Genomic DNA, 24,471 nt, shown 5'->3' on the forward strand with positions numbered 1-24,471 from the left:
AATGAGAAGGGATTTGCAAGAAGTGGTTTGCGCTGATTTGTTTTATGGGAAGGAGGTAGAAGAGATTTGGAGATCTTATAAAGGTGAGATTTTGAGGGTACAGAATCTTTATGTTCCTGTTAGGATAATAGACAGCCAAAAGTTGGTCCCTTAGAGAATCAGAGCAGACAAATGTGTGAGGAGCCGAATGAGATGTTGGAGATATTGAATGAGTTCTTCTCTTCGGTATTCACTAGGGAAAAAGATATGGAATTGTGTAGGATAAGAGAAGCAAAAGGGGTGATTATGGAAAATGTAGGGATTAGGAAAGACGGGGTATTGGAACTTCTGAGTGATATAAAGGTGGATAAGTCTTCAGGTCCCGACGGGATTTTCCCCAGGACCTTGAAGGAAGTCAGGGAGGAAATAGCAGAAGCTCTGACAGTGATTTTTCAGCAGTAACTAGAGAGGGGCATCGTGCCGCCCGATCGGCTGTTTAAAAAGAGCTCCAGGTGTAGGCCCAGCAACTATAGGCCAGTAAGTTTGATGTCAGTGGTTAGTAAACTAATGGAAAGTATTCTTTGAGATAATATTTATAAGTATCTAGAGGGGCAGGGACTGATCAGGGACACCCAACATGGGTTTATACGGGGAAGGTCATGTTTGACAAATCTTGTTGAATTTTTGAGGAGGTGACTATGAAGGTTGATGAGTATAGATTTCAACATATATTTGTTAATTTTTAAAATTATGTAACTATGTCATTGGGTGTATTTAAGGGAAAAATTGATAGATTCTTGATTAGCCAGGGCATCAAAGGTTATGGGGAGAAGGCTGGGCAGTGGGCTGAGTGGTAAATGGATCAGATCATGATTGAATGGCAGGGCAGACTCAATGGGCGAAATAGCGTATTCTGCTCCTATGTCTTATGGTCTTATTCTTACAATAAGTATATTTTTCAAAGCGGAGTGCTGGAGGAGCCCACTGTTTTCAAGATCTGCGCGTTGGAGTTTTTAAAGAGGTGGTTCCCATGGGAGTGGATCCTGAAAAGATCACCTATAAAGATGCAGGTAAGTGAAAGAACACAAGGGGGCTGGATTAGATTAAATTAACTGAAAGTCTGTTGTAAATGTTCCTACTGTTTTACAAGTAGTGAACTATTGTTAACATATTAACATCAATTTAAAAGAATAACATTTTGGATTCCAGTTTTTTTTGTTAGACAGGGACCTGACACAACATTAACTTTATTTAGCTGGAGTAGTTGATTTGTTTGTGGCCTTTTCACCAACACTATACAATTGAAAGCACATGATGGAATGAATTTGTGACAATGTTAATGTATTGCATAACTACAATTTAATTTGCTTTACTGTTCATTTTCTATATGGTATTGAAGGAATTTATTTAACTCCAGAAGAATTTCACAGAAAAGTGGAAGCTTTGTCTAGCAGTGCTCAAATTCGAAAGGACTCGATTCTGCTGGATTGCAGGAATTACTATGAGAGTAAAATAGTGAGTTTTTAATTTAGATACTTTTGCTTTTCCAATCGGTTACTGAGTTTGAAACCAGATGTATATTCTTACATTAGACAGTAGAATGACCACTGGATAGCTTTAAATATTTACTAACAACAATGGTTACCAAAAGAAGTGAAAGTTTCTCATGAAATTTTGATGTGTTCTTTTATAAACTTTTTGTAATAATAGATGATTGAGGAGCTGTTGTTCTCCACATGACCAGAGCACATGTATGTTCTGTATATGTCTGGTACATTAACTATGGCTTTTCCAGATGACTTCAAATTGATTCAGCTGGGACAACAATTCCTTTGAGCCTAGTTGGGAAAGCTTAGTGAACTGAAAAATGGAAACGTTCACAATAGTTCATTTGATGCAATCATTATGTAAACTTTCTAGCAAGCTCAAATCCAAGCTGTATTTTCTGACTCTGTTAATCACAACCAAAATAATGTGGATATTTAAGTTGGATTCAATGAGGATGGAATTAACTACATGTGATCCGCCTCTTACAAATGTGCATGTGGTGGTAGGATGGGTTGGTGGGGGTGTGATAGGGAGAAATTAACACAATGCGGCCAGACTAGTCAACATACCTGGTCAGGTACTAAAGGACTGCACAAACCACTTGACGGAGGTCTTCACAGGTATTTTCAATACCTCACTTCAGCAGTTGGGAATGTGATTTTTCCGCAGATTTCCACAGTTTTAAAATTGATTTTCCATGTTTTCAAATGATTTATGCATTTTTCACCCTTTCGCTCGCCAGCCTGTGTGCGCCCGGCTGCGGGGCCAGGGCAAGCGAGCGCAATGAGTTGACACATGGCGGTTGCCCGGTATCGGCCTCTGAGGCGGCAGGAGTAGTGGCTCTGTTCAGCATTTCAAGGCTGCCTTAACTGAAATTCAAGCTGCAACGGCTTGTGAGGAGGAAATCCTGAGCCCATTTTATGGCACTTGGGAGCTGGCCTGAGAATGGATGGTGCAGTGAGGGTCCATGATGGCTGACCCGAGGAAGGAGCCTCTTGCCTTCCAGAGGGTTGAGGAGGAGAGAAGGCAAGGATTGCAGAATCTACTACCTCTGAGTGCAGGGCAGGATGGCACTAAAATACCACCTGATGCAAGGGTGGTATTTACTGTCTGGAGATTGGGCAGGGGCTCTGCTTGAGGATTGGGGGGAGATTAGGCAGGTGCTCTGCCTGGAGATTGGGGGAAGATTAGGCAGGCGCTCTGCTTGGGCATTGAGTGCAGATTGCACAGGATTGCTGCCTGGGGATCGAGGGCAGATTGCACAGGGCTGCTGCGTGGGGATCGAGGGCAGATTGCACAGGGCTGCTGCGTGGGGATCGAGGGCAGATTGCATGGAGCTGCTGCCCGGGGATCGAGGGCAGATTGCACAGGGCTGCTGCGTGGGGATCGAGGGCAGATTGCATGGGACTGCTGCCTGGGGATCGAGGACAGATTGCACGGGGCTGCTGCCTGGGGATCGAGTGCAGGGTAGTAGTTAATACTTGGGGATTGGATACATTGGACAATAACACTGCTTGGCATGCTGGGTGCTAGTTATGGAAAAGTACTGCTTTGGGTCAGGAGAACCAGACACACTGGTTTGTGCATAGGTCAAGCAGGTACTTCCTGGTGATCTGGAAGGGGCTTGGAGTCTGGGTACAGATGGTAGTGTCTCTCTGATATACTGTGCTAACTATATATATTTTTTTTTTAAATATTTTGTTTAAAATGACTAGTTTTTTTTTAATGGCTTGAAACTGGTAATTTTGTGTGTACATTTTCAAAAATTTTCCAAATGGGGAGTGCTGTTCCCAAACTCTGCAAAGGGTGCTGCATCCCATTGACCCCTGCTGTACGCCTCATGTAAGAAGCTCGGCTCTTTTCTTTTTTTTTACTTCACTCGCGTACCTGAGCAGTCCATTGTTCCTGCAGAGTTAAAGACAGTCATCCCGTTACCCAAAAGAGCAACAATAACAGGCCTTGGTGACTATCATCCTGTGGCATTGACCTCCACTATTATGAAATGCTTTGAGAGTATTGTGATGGAACAACAATGGAGCACAACTCCCAGAGATTCTGGATCTATTTCAATTCGCCTTTATGGAAAAAAAAAAGGTTCCAAAGATGATGCTATAGCCTTGTTGCTTCACTCCATCCAGGCTCACCTGGAGAACGACACATCATATGCCAGGCCGCTGTTCATTGATCAGCTCATCATTTAATATGATAATTCCCCAAAAACTGGTGGAGAGGCTATCCTTGCTGGAATTCAACACCCCTCTCTAACTGGATCCTGGACTTCCGAATGGAAAGACCACAGTCTGTCCAGGTCAGTGGCAGATTATTGAACAATGTCACACTGAGCACTGGCGCACCTCAGGGCTGTGTGTTCAGCCCACTCCTGTTGATGTTATTGACCCACGACTGAATCGCCAGATCCATTTCCAACAATTTTATCAAGTTGGCTTCATCAGCAACAACGTTGAGCCGCAATACAGAGAAGAAATGGAAAAATCTCATGAAATGGTGCAAGAGTAACAACCTGAGTCTCAACGTGGACAAGATGAAGGAGTTGATTGTGGAATTCAGGAAGACCAGGAACGACCATCCTTCACTACATATCAACAACTCTGTAGTAGAGAGAGTGGAGAACAGCAAATTCCTTGGAGTTTACTTAACTAGTGACTTATCGTGGACTTGTCAGGAAGGCGCAACAGTGACTGCCCTTCCTGAGAAGACTGAAGCAGGCAAGGCTACCAGCCACCATTATGTCAACCTATATAGGAGCTCTATTGAGAGCGTCCTGGCCGGCTGCATCACAGTGTGGTACGGTTGCTGCAGAGAAATGGATTGGAGGTCAATCCACAAGACCATAAAAGTGGCAGAGAGGATCACTGGAATCTCCCTCCGCCACATCAACGTGATCTACTGATATTGTTATCTAAAGAAGGTGCGCAAAATCACGGAGGACCCCTTCCAACCTGCACACAGCATCTTTCAGCTGTTCCCATCGGGGAAGAGATACGGGAGGATCAGAGTCAGCACCATGGGGCTGAGGAACCGCTTCTTCCCACAGGCAGTGAGAATGGTGAACATTGAAAGGAACTGCTCACATTAACCATCCAAGACTCTCACTTGTTCAAAACAATATTTGTTTATCTATTTGTATAGATGAACTACTTGTCCTGCATTGGGTGTGTGTGTTTTATGTCGGGTTATGTGTCTACATTTTGCACGGAGGACCAGAGAACGTTGTTTTGTCAGGTTGTACTTTTACAATCAGATAACAATAAACTTGACTTAAAATATTAATCAGTATATCACTGAGATGCAACTTACGGAAAATAGGTTGCAGAACAGCATAAATCATTCAGCAAGATCATATTTATATTATAGTATATATTTCCTTACTAATAGGCCAAGTCAGTACTGTAAAATCCCCATTATCCAGTGCCTACGGGGATCACAGGTGCTGGAAATGCAAATTTTCATGTTGGCTAAGGCTTACTCTTACAATGCCTAACTAATAAACCTGCATTAAGAATATACCATTTTTAAAAAAGCAAGACGGTGCAAAATGTAAAGTAATTTGGGAAAAAATTTAGTATTGTAGTCTTTAATTGTGTAAAGTGCACTTTTTTTTGAAACTTTATTTATTAATTTTAACATATGAAGAAAGTAAGTAATTCACGTACAAAAAAAAACAAAACAAAGTAATACAAGTACAAAGTAGCATAGTTAATACAATACCAATCTCGGCACCTCCCCCTAACGACTAAAAATTAAGACTAAAAAAAAAACTATTTTTAACCCCTAAACCCCCCCCCTCCCCACCCCCACGATAAAGAGTGAAGAATTAATACTATTAGTATAATTTTTTTTAAAAATATATCTTTTAAAAAAAATCGATCTATATATATATATATATATATATATAAAAAACACACAAAAAAATTAATTAAGTATTAATTATTAATCATGCCTAAAAATGTCACAACTGGCCAAATGTCACGCTCAGATCCATCAGTTACCTTAAACTGAGAAGGTGCTGGTGTGCTTCACAAGATGCAGTAAGCAGTTATGGCAGTACCATTTGCTCCTGATGACTAGGGGAAGAAGCCAATCCTTCTATCTTCAATGCAGAGGTCATGGACATAATGAGGTCAGCATGATCTGCCAACTGATCGAGGGTGGACATTCGAAAGACACTCACTGCACTGCCACAGCATGTCATATGGGAGGTTGCCATCCAGATCCACTAAGACATCCTCCCCTTCACAGGCAATCTGCTCTGGAAGACATCCCCAACTGCTCTTATAAAGGGGTTTATCCTCATCACCATCCATTTTAAATTAGAAGATACTGTGAACTCATGGCATCACCACTTGTAATGGCATTGATTTGCCACAACTTACAAACCAATAAAGAATACACTCACTGGTTTCTTTCAGCACGCCATGAAGTCGACTTTCTTTTATAATTCACTCGACACAACACTGCATTCTTCAACTCCCCAAACACCACCCAGCTAAACTCCTCTGACCTCATTGGCTTAAGGGTGATCCTGACACATTCGCTCTCCTCCCAACAAAGGTAAGTATGCAACTGTGACAGGTTATTTGGGATATTTGGGTGGCACAGGCCTGTTAATGTGTAATTGACTAAATTTTAAAAATATTAAATTTAAATTTAAAAAATGCAAAACTGTGGAGGGGAGCATCTTTAAGTTGCAGAGTGTGGGGTATGAGGGGTTGAAAATAGAGAACATCTGTTGTAGCATCTATTGAGACCAACATTGTGCAGGTAACATTAATGATACCAACTAAAGGAACTGTGAAATGCAAAATGCAGCCGGAAATCTGAAATAAAAGTCTGTTTACAAGCATGCTGATAAGGGAGGTCTGAATGGGAGTTGGGTAGAGAATTAGTAACAAATAACAGGAAGCTGAGAGCTACCATTAAAAAAAAATGCTGGAGAAACTCAGCAGGTCAAGCAGTGTCCTTTATATGGCAAAGGTGAAAATACATATCTGCCATTTTGGTCTAGAGCCCTTCATCAAGGTATGGAAAAATGTTGGCATGTGCCCAAACAAAAGAGTGGGGGGGAGGTGTGCTTGCAAAGGCTGGAGATGATAGGTGGAGGGAAGGGAGGATCGATCAAGGGGAGGAGGGATAGCTAGGTGAATAGAAGGGGAAGAGAGGGAAGAAGAGGAGAGCCAGTTAGCAGAAACTGGAAAAGTTGATGTTAATGCCATCTGGTAGGAGAGTGTCCAGATGGAAAATTAGGCATTGTTCCTTCAATTTGTGGGTGGTCTTGGTGGTGTAATTCATAAGGCCATAGATAGACATGTGGGGATGGAAGAGTGACACAGAACTGAAATGGTTTGCCACTGGGAGGTCTCTGTCACTAATGAACACAGAACGAAGGTGCTCAGCGAAGTGATCTCCCAATCTGCATCCAGTCTCTCCAATGTAGAGAAGGCCATAAAGGGAGCACCAGTTGCAGTAAATCAATCCTGCATCACTTCAGTCCTGAAGTGTTGCTTCACTTGAAAGGCCTGTTTGGGGTGAGGTAGGATGTGTGGGCACAAATGTGGCATCTGTGACCACAGGAGAAGATGAGGAGGGGTGCAAATGGTGGGGACGGATGAGTGCATGAGGGAGTCACAGAGGGAGTGGTTCCTATGGAAAGCAGAGAGGGGAAGATGTGTGAACTGAAACCAAGTGTTCTGCAAAGCCTTTCCTCCGGGTTACCTCTGTGTGTCAGTTCTGATTGAAAGTTATGCACCCATAGCATTAACTCGGCTTTTCCTCTCTCTTTGGATACTACCTGATCTGCTGAATATTTCCAGTATTTTATTTCATATCTTTGCCAGATGCCATGATCTACATATCACAGATCCAGTGCTCTTTTTCTCTCTTTGGGTGTTTTTATTGCCGGTCCTCTGCTTTGAGGTTGGCTTCATATGCAGATAAAAATGTTAAACTTGCCTGTTTATGGAACAGCCCTGAAAGGCTGCTCCAGCGCTGCTTTTATGTGGAGCGGCACCTCTGTCCAGAGCCACTGTAGATCCAGTGACTGCTGCCGTGGCGCTGCCTGTCATAAATAAGCAACAAAGCAATGGCCATCTTCCCTATCCATAATCCCCATGCTGCAGGAACTGCTCCGCATTTCCCAGAACAGTTCCAGCTGCATGAGGGATTATGACCATTGTTCTGCTGCATGTTGAGTTGTTGGCACCAACGAGCGGCCCCAAAGGCCGAAATGTTCCAGTGAGGTGCCAGAGGCTAGAGGGGCTGTTGCAGCCCACCCCAGCTGCTCCCTGACGGCCCCCACTGGCTGCCCCTGTGGGTCCTGAGGGGTTCATGGAGGGAGAAGGGTGAGTGAGTGGGAGAGAGAGAAGTGAGATGGGTCACAGGCTGATGGCGTCAACATGACACCATCAGCCCTCCCCTAGTTCTGCAGTGAGGAGGAACACAGTCACTCTCTTTATCCCCCTTTCCAACCCCCCCCCCCGCCCCATGTAAAGTCACCAATGAAATGACAGTCATGTCAGCTAAAGAGTATTTATCTAAACATAGATGAACTCTTTGATTCTCCTCAAATGAGATAGGTTTATTTAAATGCATTTGAACAGGTAGATGAGATCATAATTTAATGTCTCACTGGATAGAATACACAGTGTGTCATGGCTTTAAAACCACTCTGAATTATAAGCCATTATTCAGCATGGGAAGGAGCTTTCAAATGAAACAAACTAGTTTGGTTGAAGCAAGTAGGTAGTCTTTGTATAGGCATGGTGGGATCAAGCCATTCAGCAACATGAAGTCGAAAGGCTTAATGTGCATATGACACAAAGATTGGAATGATTAAATCAAAATTAGTGTTATGGTGTTATGAACAATATCTTCATTTTGTTGAATATCAAATGTAGAGTTTTTTTGTACCTTTCTTAATATTGGATTTCATTTGAAAGATGACTGTACTTGTTTTGGTTTTTCTTGTACTTTTTTTAAGATTTATTTGCTGAATTATAGTTTATGTTTAGGGAAGTTTTCAACACTGTCTTGCTCCCAATATCCGGAAATTCAGCTACTTTCCAGATTACATTGATACGAATTTGGAATGCTTTAAGGGTAAACAGGTCCTTATGTATTGCACTGGAGGAATCCGTTGTGAACGAGGCTCAGCCTATTTGAGATCAAAGGTGAGATACCTCGTGGAACGTAAGTCTGATTTTTTTTTTTTTTGCAGACTGTCAAAATGAAAAGAATATTCTGTTAATGTGAAATTAAATTATAGAAGTGTGAATTTTCAGTACTCCCTGTGGATAATTATATACGAAGATCCTCATTAAAGCTGTCATTACAGATCATAAATTGTTGCAATTTATTAGTAAAAGTAATTAAGACTGTGAAAGTAATTTCACCAGTATTAGACTAATTGGTCCATCTATGGATAATATTGGTACTATTTCAATACTGTTGACTTAATTGATATAATGCAACCAGATCACAAAAACAACATGAAATACTGTTTAGCTTAACACCAGAAGGTTTTGGGCTGTTATCATTCAAACTCATGAAATTGAAAAAGCTGATGTATACTTGGATTAAGCTAGTTTGACAGGGGGATGGGAACCAGAATGTGAGTATAGAGAATAGGGCAGAAGATCAAAAGCATGAAGCAATCTGTTCTGAATTTGTGAGGAAGGACAGGGGCAGGGGAGAAAACATAAATATAGTCAGAGGGTTTGAAATGTGTCTATTTCAACACTAGGAATATTATGAATAAAGGGGATGAACTTAGAGCATGGATCAGTATGTGGAATTACGAAGCGGTGGCCATTACAGAGACTTGGCTGGAGGAAGGGTAGGATTGGCTGATGCAGGTTTCAGGGTTTAGGTGTTTTAAAAGGAATAGGATGAGAGGTAAGAGATGGGGGTGGGGGGTGTAGCATTACTGGTCAGGGATAACATCATGGCTATAGAAAGGTAGAACACTGTTGAGAGAGTGTCCACTTAGACTGTGTGGATGGAAGTCAGAAATAGGAAGGGAGAAATCACTATACCCCAAATAGCCTCCAGGACACCAAGGAGCAGATAAGCAGGCAGATTTTGGAATGGTGCAGGAAATGCAGGGTTATTGTTATGGGAGACTTAAGCTTTCCTAATATTGACTGGCACCTCCTGACTGCAAGAGGGATAGATGGGACAGAATTTGTCAGGTTTGTTCAAGAAGTATTCCTGACACAGTATGTGGACCAGCCAACGAGAGGAGAGGCCTTAATTCTGGGTAATGAAACTGGTCAGGTGGTGGACCTTTGCGGGGGAGCATTTTGGTGAGAGTGATACAATCCTTATCCATAGCTATGCTAAGCTGTGGCATAGCTATGGATAAGGATAAAAAGCAGATAAAGTGGGGAAGTGTTTAATTGGGAAAGGACTAATTATGATGGTATGAGGCAGGAATTAATGAGAGTAAATTCGAAACAGATGTTCAAAGGTGAAGTACAGAACTAACGTGGGGAATGTTAGAGACCAGTTGTGTGTTCAGGATAGATTTGTCCCACTGGGACAAGGAAAAGGGAACCGTGGTTGACGGAACACTGAGGCAGCTAGTTAAGAGAAAGAAGAAAGCATACATTAGATATAGGAAGCAGAAAACAAGAAGAGCTCATGAGAAATATATATTAGCCAGGCAGGGGCTTAAGAAAGAATGTGGATGAACAGAGGCACCTTGGTCTCCAAATTCATACATCCTTCAAGATCGCTGTGCAGGTTGATAGGATAGATAAGGCCTATAGGATGTCAGGCTTCATTAATGGGGGGTTGAGTTCAAGAGTCGAGAGATCATGTTGCAACTCTACAAATCTCTGATAAGAACACACTTAAAGTATGTGTTCATTTCTGGTCACCTCATTACAGGAAAGATGTAGAAGCTATGGAGAGGGTACAGAGCAGATTTGGTAGGATGTTGTCTGGATTGGAAAATAAGTCTTATGAGACAAGGTTAGCAGAGCTGGGAATTTTCTCTTTGACACATAGAAGGATGAGAGGAGACTTAATATAGGTCCACAAGATTATGAGAGGCAGCGCCTGTTTCCCAAGGCAGGATTAGTGAACACCAGAGGACATATATATAAAGTGAAGGGAGGGAAGATTTTTAAACACAGAGTTGTGGGTGCCTGGAATGCCTTGCCAAGGATGATGGTGGAGGCTGAAACATTAGAGGCATTTAAGAGACTCTTAGGCAGATGGATGAAAGAAAAATAGAAGGTTAAGGGGTATGGAGGATTTTATTTTTTTTTAAGGAATATATGGGTCGGCACCACATCGAGGGGCTTGTATTGTGCTGTAATGGTCTATGTAATCCAAAGGAATCATCTACTTCAGGATTTCACAGATCAGTTGATGTAGAAAGTATTTATATTGTTGCCTCATCGTTGAATGAATCCTACTTAAGCACTCGAGTATATATTAGCATCTTCTGCTTGGATTGTTTTCAAAATAGAAAATTGATTTGAATATGGGATGGAGTACTCTCAATCCTTGCCATGAAATTCAGAGAAGCATATTGCTGTATTTCTGGCATGTCTCCTCTTCTATGGTGAAGATATGTGCACCTTACATATGTAGATGACCTTGGTGCATTTACAAATGTAATCCACAAAGAATAAAAGTTCAAGTAGTTGCTTTGGAGTACATATCTCTGCCTAATATTTAACAGTGAGTATGTGCTCAGTTATTTTGTTTAATATTATATCATTCTTGGATTTCAGGATGTATGTAAGGAAGTTTACCAACTTAAAGGTGGAATTCACAAATATCTTGAGCGATTCCCAAGCGGATTTTACAGGGGGAAACTTTTTGTATTTGACAATCGTTATGCCATTTCTGTAAATGACGACATCATTTCAGGTAAGTATTTCTCTAGCAATTGATAATGAATGGATTGTTTCATCATTATGTCATAACGGGAGGTCAGAACAAAGAGCCACAGTGGTAAAATAGCTTTCACTATTTCACTAGCTTTTCACTAAGGTAGTGAAAATCCAGATCTTACTAAGGCTAGAATAACATCAGTGAAACTTTGAAATGTTTTTTTTGAATGATGATATCAATCGAAATGAAAATATATCTAATAGAATAGTGGAATGTCATTCAGTTTGAGAATGTAAATTAGTCTTATTCAGTTGCCATTTTGAATTTGAATGTAGCTTTAGTATAATTTTTCCTTCCTATCTCAGAAAATAAATTGAAAGATTCATTTGATTATGAATGCTTTTTGTTCTCACTGGCATACATTGTGCATGGGTGTTTTTGGAACTTTATGTAGACTTTACTTCACAGGGTTGTGGAACAGTTACTGTATTTCCTATTACAGATATGAGCTGTTTAATGTCTGTTTGGGCAACGTATGATCCATCCATGGTCTCATAATTATTCAGTTACCATGAGCAAGTCTGCAACAATTTAGAAAAAGCAATCACTAGCTATAGTAAACTGTATACTGTATACCCAAACTGATCCAACTGCCCCACTCTCTCCCCACAGCCCTGTATCAGTCCCAATTGATCCGACTGCCTTGAGCTCTCCCCACAGCCCTGTATCAGACCCAATTGATCCCATTGCCTTGAGCTCTCCCCACAGCCCTGTATCAGTCCCAATTGATCCGACTGCCTTGATCTTTTCCCACAGCCCTGTATCAGTCCCAATTGATCCCACTGCCTTGAGTTCTCCCCACAGCCCTGTATCAGTCCCAAATGATCCTACTGCCTTGAGCTATCCCCACAGCCCCGTGTTCGTCCCCATACTGATCCCTACTTACAAATAAAGTTTACAGGTACTCTACAGTATCCCATATAGCTTTGCTAAGTATATATGGTATTCACATCACATCCATAGCGTGTAATGCCCAATTTCACAGAATGTATTGTGGACGTTAAGTGCCCAAACCTGTATTAGCATAAAATATTATTTTCATATTAATTTAAGTCAAAATGAATTTAAAATTTACTAACTGAAACATGGTCATTTTTCCAACTTCATTCTGGTCTTACAGTTTTTCTGAATATCCCACCCCTCACACCTCGAACTACTACAGAAAATCTTTTTGCTCATTGGGTCTATGTAAAAGCAATTCAGTTAATTACTGCTCTCCCTGCACTTTTCATGATTCTAGTTACCTCCTTCAGACATCCTTGCAGCTTTCTCTATTCCAAGGAGGGAAAAAACACCTTTTCCAATCTATCCACATAACAAGAGCTTGTCATTCTTTGAAAATTCAGTAACTATCACCTACATCTTCCTAAGTCTTTGTCTTTCCTGGTGCCTAGAAATGGAGATGGTCTTCTAGCTGTGACAAAATACTGTTTTAAAAAGGTTGTGCCTTTTGGTTACTTACCTTTACCTTTCTTCCTTTCAAAATATAACTCATCCCATTTCTCAGCATAAAATTTCATCTGTCACCTAACCACCCCTTGCAGCAACCTAACAATATTTTCTTGAAGATTACTACTATCTTGCTCATAGTTATTTGTTTTGCCACCTGTAAATTTGGATATTGTACGCAAGTCCAAGATATTAGTGCTGTTACGAACTGTGCATAACTTGCAGCGCAATAGACAATGAATCAATCAATGTTTAATTTTAAAACACTGATTTTATTTCTAACTCTAGACTATAGTCTTTTAAGCTATCCTTCACACTGAATCTATCCCCAGTTAATGCGCAGGTGTCTAATGTATGTGTGTGATATACCCAAACCATTACAGTCCAGGCCAAAGTCTAGAAAGTTACTTCAAAGTTCAGTCTTTCAAATTCAGTGTTGAAGTGTAGGCCTTTGAAATTTGATGCCCAGAATTAATGTTGAACTGCTACAGACTCATGAATTCTCATTGCAAAGCCTTTGAAGAAATGTTCATCCACACAGCTGTGGTAATAACACTCCTGGTCCTTTTGTAAACAAGATTTGAACTGGGTGGCCTCCGCGAAGTTTCTGAGACCCTGGCACCAGTCTCTCCAAGCAACTTCACTGCTAGTCACCCTTAAAATGAAGCAGTCTCTCCAGGATCTTCACTGTTAGTCACCATCAAAATGAAGCAGTCTCTCCAGGTGACCTTCACTGCTAGTCACCCTTAAAATGAAGCAGTCTCTCCAGGTGACCTTCACTGTTAGTCACCATCAAAATGAAGCACTTTGCTTCCCAAAATGACCCTCCTTGCACAGGTCAATCCACTGAAAAGGTCCAGTAATTCACCGACCATGCTTTGCTCTGAATTCCACAGAAATGGCTGGGTGCAAGAGCTGCTTACAAAGAGCTGTTTCCTCTCCAGCCGTCAGCCTGGTTCTCCCTTGCAAAATCAAAATGTCTTATCAAATTCTGGAAGACTGTGACAAGCCTCAGTTCTTCCAATGTATCAAATTATCACTGGGCTGTGACTTGTCTATACTATCCCATACAGTGATAAACCCATTTACTAAAACAGGAGCTCATAATAGTTCTCACATTATTGCTTTTCTTAATGTACATCTTTCTCTAGTGAACCACTAAGCACTCCAGTCTGAGAAATAACCTTTCATACTACATGATACTAAGGCAATTTTAATGCTTCTGAGGCACTTTTATTCCATGGCTCCAATCTTGATGCGATCTTATTGTGTGGTCCTTTCCCAACTATCTTTTGGAAGTCAATCTGCCCACACTGCTTCATCCAAAAGAAACTCTACATTGTTGGTTAAACACAATTTGACTTTAACACTTCATGCTGGTCTTCTCTAATCAACCCACAATAAATCATGTAATATTCACATATGCTCACAAAGTTGGGAAAAATATGCCATTGACTTCTGGGAAGACAAAGCCTCCTCCACCAATATGTTCCAAATTATTCAGTTTGTCATATGACCTTAATGATTAAGCTATTCAAACAATGCCCAAATCCTTGTGTCACAGACTATGCTCATTGACTACTTATAGTATGAATATATTCACTGTATTTATTCTGTCTCTGCATCCCCATGCTGATTAAACTAATCTGGCATTTTTCCTTTTTCAGAGTGCAGATATTGTGGTGCCCCCTGGGATGAATACAAACTCTGTAGTACTGCTTCTTGCTCTCAGCTTGTTTTGTCCTGTCTTCGCTGCAGAGAAAAAGGCCTCATAGCCTGTTGTCCTTTGTGCCAAGAAAAAGAAAAGGTATCATCTGAAACTCATACACAACATCTAAAAGAACAATGCGAATGTACTGAGAAACGGGTACGAATTCCTGTTGTGGTTCCTAATTAGATAATTTGTTAAACTCAACAGAGATTAAATCAGACTTAAAAAAGGCTTTCATTTCGATATAAATTTACACAATTCCAGGATGTCCTAAAAATTCTTAACAGCCTTTTGATATTTAATTGTTTGCACTGTAATGTTGAGGACGCTGCAACCAATTTGTGCGCAGCAAGATCCCACATCCAGTAATAAATGACTAGAACGTGAAGATTTAAGACCTATTACACAAAATGGGTTAATTTTGTGTTACTCCTTTAAAAGAGCTATAAATGTAGATTTGTTTTATTAGCATACTACTTTAAATTTCATTTGCAAATTAATTGAATTAAAATGCATTTGATTAATAACATTTTCTGTTTTCTTATGCAATTTTTTACAAAACATGTATTCTACATTATTATAGTGAATGAAGATTTCTATCATGTCCATGTTAGCTATCAACTTATTCTACATGGCTAGGCTCTGTGATTTTGTTCTGGGGCAAACAGTCCCAGCCTATTTAGTCTCTCCTTGTACCTCAAGCCCACCATTCCTGACAATATCCTTATGAATTTTCTCTGCACCCTCTCTAGCTCAATTACATTCTAAAGTGTGTTGTCCAGAACTGCCCACAATATAACTGATCTGGTCTTACCAGCATCTAGTACAGACTTTATTTTTGTTATATTATTGTTACATGTACTAAGATTTAGTGAAAAGCTCTCTTTTGCATGTCATTCAAAGGCTAATAAAGAAGAGTCACACTGTAGCACCATCTTACCAAAAACAAAAGCAGAAAAAATAAATTTTCTTCGGAAACAAGTGGTTAAGGATTAAGTTGCCTCCTTGAATGTAGTTACCTCAGCTGTTGTCCCCTAACTATTGTAGCAAGAAGTTGACACCATAGTTCCTTGTTCCCTTGTATTGAATTCAGTGACTTAAATTAGTTCAGAAACTAAATTCATAAATAATGTGGAAACAGAATGCATTGTCTTTTTTTTTTGCCACAGTAAATTAACTGTGTTCCTGCATGTACAGCAGTTAATTCAAACAGTTAACAACTAATCCAAGATAAGCAAAAGGTTGCAACATTTATTGTCGAGTAGTACATTTGTTTTTTTTTAAATCAACACATTAAGGCTACAAAATGCCCAAAACTGTCATATTTTATTTGTCATAAAGTGCAACAAACTTTTTTTTCAGAAACTGCAACAGTGTAGATTTGAAACCAGTTTTGTGATCTGCTTTATCAAGAGTATGCTTATTTCATCATCACAGTTCTGTTCTTCAAACTTGAATTTAAACATTTTCAGCTTTTCTATTTTGGCCAAATCCCCTTGCTGTAGAAATAAAAGTGGTTCACACAAACCTGGTGTCTGTGGATGGCTGTCTCAAGTTCGGTGGTGCAAGTCGTCTTTATGGAGTCAATTAAGACTATTTAATTTTACATCTTACCTCTTTCATGACTTGAAGAACTTTAGAACAGACACTGCACAAAAAAATAAGCACTTGACAAGTCATTTTGAATGTTTAAAAATACCTTATCTCAAGGAAAAATAGAAATGCAGCCAAGAATGAATACAAATCATTGCAAATTTACTTCCTAGCCCTATAAAGCAAGGGCAAACCACAGTGGCCATAGTGGTTAGCGCAAAACCTTTACAGCGCCAGCGATCGAGACTAGACCAGGGTTCGAATCCCATGCTGTTTGTAAGGAGTTTGTACATTCTCCCTGTGTCTGCGTGGGTTTTCTCCAGAGGCTCTGGTTTCCTTCCACTGTTCAAAACGTACAGGTGTAGGTAAATTGGGTGGCATGGATTTGTGGGTCAAAATGGCCTATTACCGTGCTACATGTCTAAATGTTTTAAAAGATATCATAAGTGTCTCAGTATTAACTCAAAAAGCCCATTGGTACACATTTTCATGATTTTAAATCTACTTGAATATTTTGATTTAAACTAAAAAGTATTTTGGCATCTTTTGAATTTCTCTGCCATAAGTAACAGACATCAGTGGAGATGCTGGATTAAATGAGAACTCTGTAAATCACCAAACACAAGGGTGGTGCATACAATTCTCAAGCAGTATATTTTTTTGTTGAAATGTCAATAAATGAACAACGAGTTCTTCTAAGAACATAACAACAACTAACTCGAGGTAATTCTTTGGCATCAAATAATATAAATAAAATGAGTACTTGTGCTTCTACAGTAAATGTTAAAACAGCAGGTTCTTTCATGCACAATGGAGTTATAGTTTCACTCAATCCATTCAGGAATATACGTATCAACTCATGAATTGATGATTTTTGATTATTTGCACACAGCACTAATTGGGTTGAAAAATTAATCTGTAGTATAGAGTGCTATTAGTAGTACAAAGCACACCATAATCTGTACAAACTACTGCCATTGACCTTCCTGCTAAACTCAGTTGGTGCATAATCCCATTATACAACACAAAAAAGAAAATGGAAGCACAACAGAGAACTGAGAAGGCACTTCTGTATGTAAATTTTATCAGTATAGAATGTGTTCTGTAGAGGCATGAAGACTTCTCAAAGGATCAGACTGTTGTCCGGCACCTGGGATAGATGGGACCATTCAGGCCCTGGAGTCGGCTTTGCCTCACTAAAATAAATTTACAAAACAATGATTAACCAAAAAATTGGATTCCAAAGGTACAAACATGATGACACATGCACTATCTTTAATTTGCAGACAATTTATATCATAAACCAGTGGTTTTCAAACTTTTTCTTTCCACTTGCATACCACTTTAAGTATTCCCTATGCCTTAGGTGCTCTGTGATTAGTAAGGGATTGCTTAAAGTGGTATGCGAATGGAAAGAAAAAGTTTGAAAACCACTGTTTTAACCGTACCTAATTGATTCATGATGTGCACGGTTTCATAATGCTAAAAGAAATGGGCCAATGGCAAATTTTCTCAAGCAAAATATTTCAGTAACAATTAGGTCCAGAGCAGTGGTTCTCAACTTTTTATTTCCACTCACATGCCATTTTAAGTAATACCTTACTAATTTTAATATAGAGATAGGAATTACTTAAAATGGCATGTGAGTGGAAAATAAAAGCTTCAAAACTTTGCTGAAAATTGTAGTGCTCATTAACATATTCATGTAAGATAGAGATGTATGCTAATTTTATCACTTTCTAATTTTAAAACTCAACAATCTTTCACAGTTTTTCCATTTAATGCTTCTTCACCTTGTATCCTAAACATCAGTTTTTTAGCACAACCCATCTACCAAATTAAACTATTTTTGTCTGCACATAATCAATAGAGAATAAATTCCCTGAACAAATAACTAATGTGAATTATTTGATTTTTTTAAAAATCAAGAACATAGATCTGGGCTTCACAATCTTGTGTTTCCATAAGAACAATTATGAATGGTATTGTGGTACTCCGATTAGCACTCCTGGCTCACAGCTCCAGCAACCTAGCTCCCATTCACAGTGCTGTCTGTGTGGAGTTTTATATTCTTCCTCTGACTGGGTGGGCTCGTTTCCTTCCACATCCTAAAGATGTACTGGTTGTTAAGAATTTACAATAGACAATTAACTTCTGACTATCCTTCTACACTAGGTGTTGATGGATGTGTGTGAAAAATAGACAAGTGGAAGAATGGATAACTTAGAATAGGTCTGAGTAAATATAGTGGTTCAAATGGCCTCCTATGTTGAATGGCAATATGAATCTGAAAGGTAGTACATCGAACTTCTTTGCTCACCAAAGTTCTGTGTAAGCATAGCAAAGCTTTGGTACTCCACCCTTATTGCAAAAAAGGTCAGTATTTCATTTGCCTTCTTAATTAGTTGATGTCTCGGCATCAGAACTGTGTCTCACATATGAAGACATCCACATCACTCACAACACAAGCATTCATTAACCTCACAATCCGTTAATATTCTGCTTTTCTATTCTTTGGAAGCTAACTTAATTTGTCACCACTCAAAACCTGCTTCACAATATACATTCCCCACCTATCTTTCTAAAGTCAACAAACTTAGTAGAGTACATATGAAATTAAAAAAGAAACTATGTAGATGCTGGGGTGAAGTGCAATACACAAATGTGCTAGAGAAACTCAGCCCGTCACGAAGTAAAGGATAACCAATGTTTTTGGCCAGACCATTTGTCAGGAATAAACGGCGCTTGGTTTCAAAAATAAGTAATTAACATAAATTGAAATATTGTAGTTCATTTTCTCTACATTGAACCCTCTGGCACTTCATTTGTTGCAGTTTGCTAATTTGAAATAGACCCATTAATCTCAACATGCCAGTTAACCAACGTGCTCAAAAACATGTGATCTTATCTTGTGGATTATTTTTTACATAGAGCCTAATCAAATGCTTTTTCGGAATACAAAAGAAAATAAAACTCGCTTTAGACTCTCCCGACTTTATTTCTTGATCGACATTGTGCCAACATTATAGCCATTGTTAGGTGACTTGGAGACTATTCTCATCAACAAATTTTCATTAACAGTGATCAAAACTCAATTTTAAACACATCTGTTCATCTCTCCTCAACATTATCTGGTTTATGAAAAACAATGTCAGTTTGAAGAAATGGCTCTCAGCACTGTTATCATTTGAGTAAAAGGAGGAAGTGTAGAGAAATTGGATAGGATAAAAATAAGTAAAGATGAGGTGCTTAAGAAGGTTGCCAGTATACAAAGTACACAAGCAAGACCTGGGGTTGAAGGTGCAAATGTGCTGTTGTTTGCTGAGAAATTTGTAAGGAAAAAGCTGGAGAGGATTTGGCAATGAATAAAACAGTACACATGAAGCTTACAAATTGAAATTTGGATAAAATTAAAAACAAGTTTTGTACAACTAATTCTGAATTATTTGATAAAGCAATATAGGGTGGATGTGTATGAGATCATGCATCTTGGAAAGAACAATGGAAGCAACATAAATTAGGTTGTGTAATTTCAAGAGCTGGTGGTGGGGATGCGTAGCTGTAGACACACACAAAGGTGGCAAGGCAAGTTAAAAGGATGATGTTACAATGGCATATACATAATGTTTGAGACAAACACTTTTTTTAAAATTTGCCCCTGTGCTCTACAGTTTTAAATTTTTAATCAAACAATGTATAATTAAAGTGCACGTTTCAGATATTATTCAAGGTTATTTATATACATTTTGGTTTGACCATGTAAAAGTTATGACACTTTTTATATATAGTCTCCTTATTTCACGGGACCATAATATTTGAGACATTTGGCTTCACAGATGTTTGTGAGTATTCAGGTATGTTTAATTGCTTCACTGGTGCAGGTATGAGAGCTAGGCTTGCTTCTATGCTTTTGGAGTCTGTAGTTGCCATTTTTCAACCTGAGGACTAGAGTTGTTCCAATGAAAGTCAAAGAAGCCATTATGAGGCTGAAAAACAAGAATAATATGGTAAGAGACATCACCCAAACTTTAGATGACCAAAATCAACAGTTTGGAACATCATTAAGATGAAAGAATGTACTGGTGAGCTCAGTAATGGTAAAGGGACTGATAGTCCAAGGGAGATCTCCACTGCTGATGACAGAAGAATTCTCATCACAATGAAGAAAAATCCCCAAACGTATGTTTGACAAGATCAGAAACACTCTTCAGGAAGCAGGTGTAGTTGTGTCGATGACTACGGTCCGTAAGACTTCATGTCTACACTGCAAGGTGAAAACCACCAATTAGCCACAAAGGATGGCCAAATAACAGTTTGCCAAGAAGTACTTAAGAGAGCCTGCAGAATTTTGGGAAAATGTCGTGGACAGATGAGACCCAAGATTATCCTTTATCAGTGATGGCAAGAGAAAAATGTAGAAGCTTATATGAACTGCCCATGATACAAAGCACAGCACATTTGCCATGGTAGGCACCTTGCAGTGTAGCCTCTGTATTTCTGTTCATGAAGTTTTTTGTGTATCCTGAAAGAATGTTTCTTCTCTGTCAGTCATATGTTTGGGGATTTTTCTTTATTATGATGAGAATTCTTCCGTCATCAACAGTGGAAGTCTTCCTTGGAATACCAGTCCCTTTGTGATTACTGAGCTCTCCAGTACCCTCTTTCTTCTTAATGTCGATCCAAGTTATTGGTTTTATTAATCCTACAGTTTGGGTGATATCTCTTACTGTTTTATTCTTGTTTTTCAGCCTCATCGTGGCTTCTTTTCCTTTCATTGGCACAACTCTGATGCTCATGTTGAAAAATGGCAACTACAGACTCCAAAGATGATCAAAAGCTTAGAAGCAAACCTATATACCTGCACCAATGAAGCAAGTAAACATACCTGAGTACTCTCAAACACCTGTGAAGCTAAACATTATGAAGGCCTGAAGTGAAGGGATTATGTATACATGGTCAAACCAAAATGTATATAAGTAACCTTAAATAAAATCTGGAATATGATCTTTAACTACATGTGAATTGTTTGATTACAAATTTTAAACTGATACATCAGCATAAAAAACTTTATAAAACTCTATAGAAAACCCATCTTCACCAGGTGCCTTTCCATTTGGCATGTCTCTTATTGCCCTTTCTATTTCATCTTCTGTAAAAGGTTTATCTTACTCTTGTCTATCTTCTTGATTCAATTGTGGCAAGTTAATATTTTCCAAGAAAGAATCTATTGCGTCTCCAGTTACATCTTTACATTCCGAACTATACAATTATTTATAGAAATTACAAAATTCCTCATTAATCTCCTTTTGATTAAAAGTAATACCTGATTTCTTTCTAATCGCTGGTATAATCCTAGATAATTGTTCCTTTTTTAATTGCCATGACAAAACTTTGAGCTTTCTCACCCCATTCATAAAACTTATGCTTAGTTCGATTCATTAAACATTCAAACCGATATGTTTGTAATTCGTTATATTTAAATTTTAAATTAGTTAACTGATTCTTTTGCGTTTCGGTAGCATGTTTTTGAAATTCTTTTTCAGTAGCAGTTATCTTTTCCTTTAAGTCTTCAATCTCTTTAATTCTCTCCTTTACTTTAGAGGCATAACTGATCATTTGGCCTCACAAAAAAGCTTTCATTGCATCCCATAAAACAAAATGACTAGAAACAGAATTACAGTTAATACCAATAAAAATTTCAATTTGCTGTTTTAAAAAACTAATAAATTCTGGTTTTTGTAATAGCATAGTATTAAATCTCCATCTTGAAGCTTTCTGAACATCTTGTGAATTCAAATATTTAACCTGTGTACAGGTGAAAGTACAGTGACCAATTCCTGGCACCATATTTCATTATGTTGAAGACTCGAAGAGGCTGCAGGACAGATTTACTAGAATATCCTACTCACACTGGTCCCAACTGCCTGGATTTGACTCTATGGCTCTAAACCCATCCTATCCATGCAATAGTACCTGCCTCAACCAGTTCAGGCCCTTTAGCCCTCAATGTTGTGCTGAGCTACATATTTCTTTTTAAAAAAGTACTAAAACCTCCCTACCCCATAACCCTCTATTTTTATTTGATCCATGTGTCTAAGAGTCTCTGAAATGCCCCCAATGTTTCAGCCTCCACCACCATCCCTGGTAAAGGGATTCCAGGCCCCCACAAAAAACAGTTAACCGTGATATCTCTCCTTAACTTTGTGCATATGTCCTTTGTTGTTTGCTATTCCTCTCATCCTTATATGCTCCAAAGAGAAAAGTCCCAGCTCTGTTAACCTTGCCTCATAAGACTTGTTTTCTAATCCAGAAAATATCCTGGTAAATCTCCTTTGCACTCTCTCCATAGCTTCCATATCCTTCCTATAATGAGGTGATCAGAACACAATACTCTAAGTGTGGTGTTACCAGAGATTTGTAGAGTTGCAACATGACCTCCCAACTCTTGAATTCAATCCCCCATTAATGAATCGCAACATCCCATGCGCCTTCTTAATTATCCTAAACTTTTGCGGTGCCCTTGAGGGATGTATGGATTTGAACCCCCAGGTCCCTCTATTCATCCACACTCTTAAGTAACCAACCATTAACCCTGTACTCAGCCTTCTCGTTTGTCTTTCCAAAATGCATCACATCACATTCATCTGGATTGAAATCCATCTGCCACTTTTCTGCCCAATTCTGCATTCTGTCTATATCCTCTTGTAACCTCTGACGATCTTCAGCTCCATCCACAACTCCTCCAACCTTCATGTCATCCACAAACTTTCTGACCCATCCTTGAGCCTCTGGCAGGAAAGACTTCCCCTTCATCAAAGATGGTAGAGGTCTTAACCATGTCTGCACTATTTCCCTCATTCCTATTCTCACCTTTCCTCTCTCACAGAGCAAGAACAAGATTGTTATCACCTTTCATCCAGCAGCCTTCATATTCAATGGATCAACCTTAGTAATTTCTACCACCTTCAACAATATTGACCCATCAGGCACATCCTTTCTTCCACTTCCCTTTCAGCATTCCAGCAACCATTTTGTCCCTATCCCTCCAGTTCACTCTTCTGCCTCCACGAGTACTCATTCACCTTCTCAGGCTCTCTGCCCATGCCAATTGCAGGAGGTGAAATACCTGCCCTTTTACTTCTCTTCTTCCTACCATGCAACCAACCAGTCTATCCAGGAAAACCATTGATTCACTTCATTCTTCCAATTTAATTTACTCACAATGTGAACCCTTCTGCATTAGGGTACATCAATGTTGACCTGATAACTGCTTTGCAGAAAACTTTTATTCCATCAACAAGGGTGACCCTGACCCTCAAGCTGCCTGTCTGTTTAATTCTCCACTCCAACCTTAGGGCTCTTACAATGTTCCAATGAACTGCAACACCATTTTAAGGAGTAACTAATCTTTAACACAGCAATAATCTCAGTAAGTCAATATTTCCAGTTTAGGACAGAGCCATCAGTTTTGATGAAAAGTCATCAACCCCCATTGTTAACTCAATTTTGGCCACTTCATAGATGCTGCCTGATCTTTGGTATAATGAAGATTTTTTTCAAAACTACAAGTCATAGATTTAACATTCCCCAGGAAAGAATCTGGAGCAAATAAGGATAATGTCAGCAATTTATGATCTAGAATGCAATACCTGCACTGCATGGTGAAACCCTTCTCAATTACTTCTTCTGCAAAGGAGTAATTCACAAAGATACAGTAAATAAGTTTATTAATGGGGCTCTCTGGATGGCTCATTCAAAGAGCTTGCAGAAGCACAGTGGTAAAACAACTTTGTTCTGTACTGTATCTTCCAAGCACTCTAAATCTTTTCTGCATTCATTCCTAAAATATAGCGCCTGATCACCAAAATTTAAATTAATAAGAAATAAATGGTGCTCTATTACATCTGCATATTTCATGCAGGCTTGGCATAGTTTTGACATTTCATATTGAAATTTTGAAGAATCAAACCGTATCCAAAATGTATCATAATTAAGCTACAGTTGAAATCAATTGATTTTTGTATGAGACTGAGAGTTTCTTGCATTTCAAAATATTTTCTATAGCAGCGGTATCTCCACTGGCCTTATTTGTTTGTGTGACATGGAATACTCTAAGATCATTCTGTTGCTACTAAGTCTCTGTGACTCAGAACACATTGAACTGTTAATTTATTGCTTCCCAATTAAGGGATTTATGATGAGAAGCTGAAAGATTGGATTCTCATTCCCCAATGAATAGGGATTCTTTCTATTCCAAACATTAGGAA

At 39.1% G+C, this 24,471-nt stretch overlaps 2 protein-coding genes across 8 annotated transcripts in view; one reads left to right on the forward strand and one right to left on the reverse strand.

Moving 5' to 3' along the window:
• The window catches only part of LOC138758006 (thiosulfate sulfurtransferase/rhodanese-like domain-containing protein 2), a 59,586-nt gene extending 38,371 nt beyond the window's left edge, over positions 1-21,215 (forward strand). For 2 of the 6 annotated variants that reach the window (XM_069926264.1, XM_069926286.1), the window contains exons 5-10: positions 944-1,049; positions 1,379-1,494; positions 8,556-8,714; positions 11,289-11,427; positions 14,568-14,767; positions 20,953-21,215. In XM_069926264.1, the coding sequence (XP_069782365.1) occupies positions 944-1,049; positions 1,379-1,494; positions 8,556-8,714; positions 11,289-11,427; positions 14,568-14,767; positions 20,953-21,093 (861 nt within the window). In that variant the 3' untranslated portion in view covers positions 21,094-21,215. Of the gene's footprint in view, positions 1-943; positions 1,050-1,378; positions 1,495-8,555; positions 8,715-11,288; positions 11,428-14,567; positions 15,116-20,952 lie in introns of those variants that run through there. The other 4 variants (XM_069926265.1, XM_069926266.1, XM_069926276.1 and 1 more) reach the window with 4 other exon arrangements.
• Positions 15,843-24,471, reverse strand: part of tmod1 (tropomodulin 1) — an 81,131-nt gene continuing 72,502 nt past the window's right edge. For both annotated transcript variants that reach the window (XM_069926297.1, XM_069926306.1), the window contains one exon: positions 15,843-17,400. In XM_069926297.1, coding sequence (XP_069782398.1) covers positions 17,336-17,400 — 65 coding nt within the window. In that variant the 3' untranslated portion in view covers positions 15,843-17,335. The remainder of the gene's footprint in view (positions 17,401-24,471) is intronic.

Source organism: Narcine bancroftii, chromosome 1 (assembly GCF_036971445.1).
Source record: "Narcine bancroftii isolate sNarBan1 chromosome 1, sNarBan1.hap1, whole genome shotgun sequence".
Taxonomy (NCBI): domain Eukaryota; kingdom Metazoa; phylum Chordata; class Chondrichthyes; order Torpediniformes; family Narcinidae; genus Narcine; species Narcine bancroftii.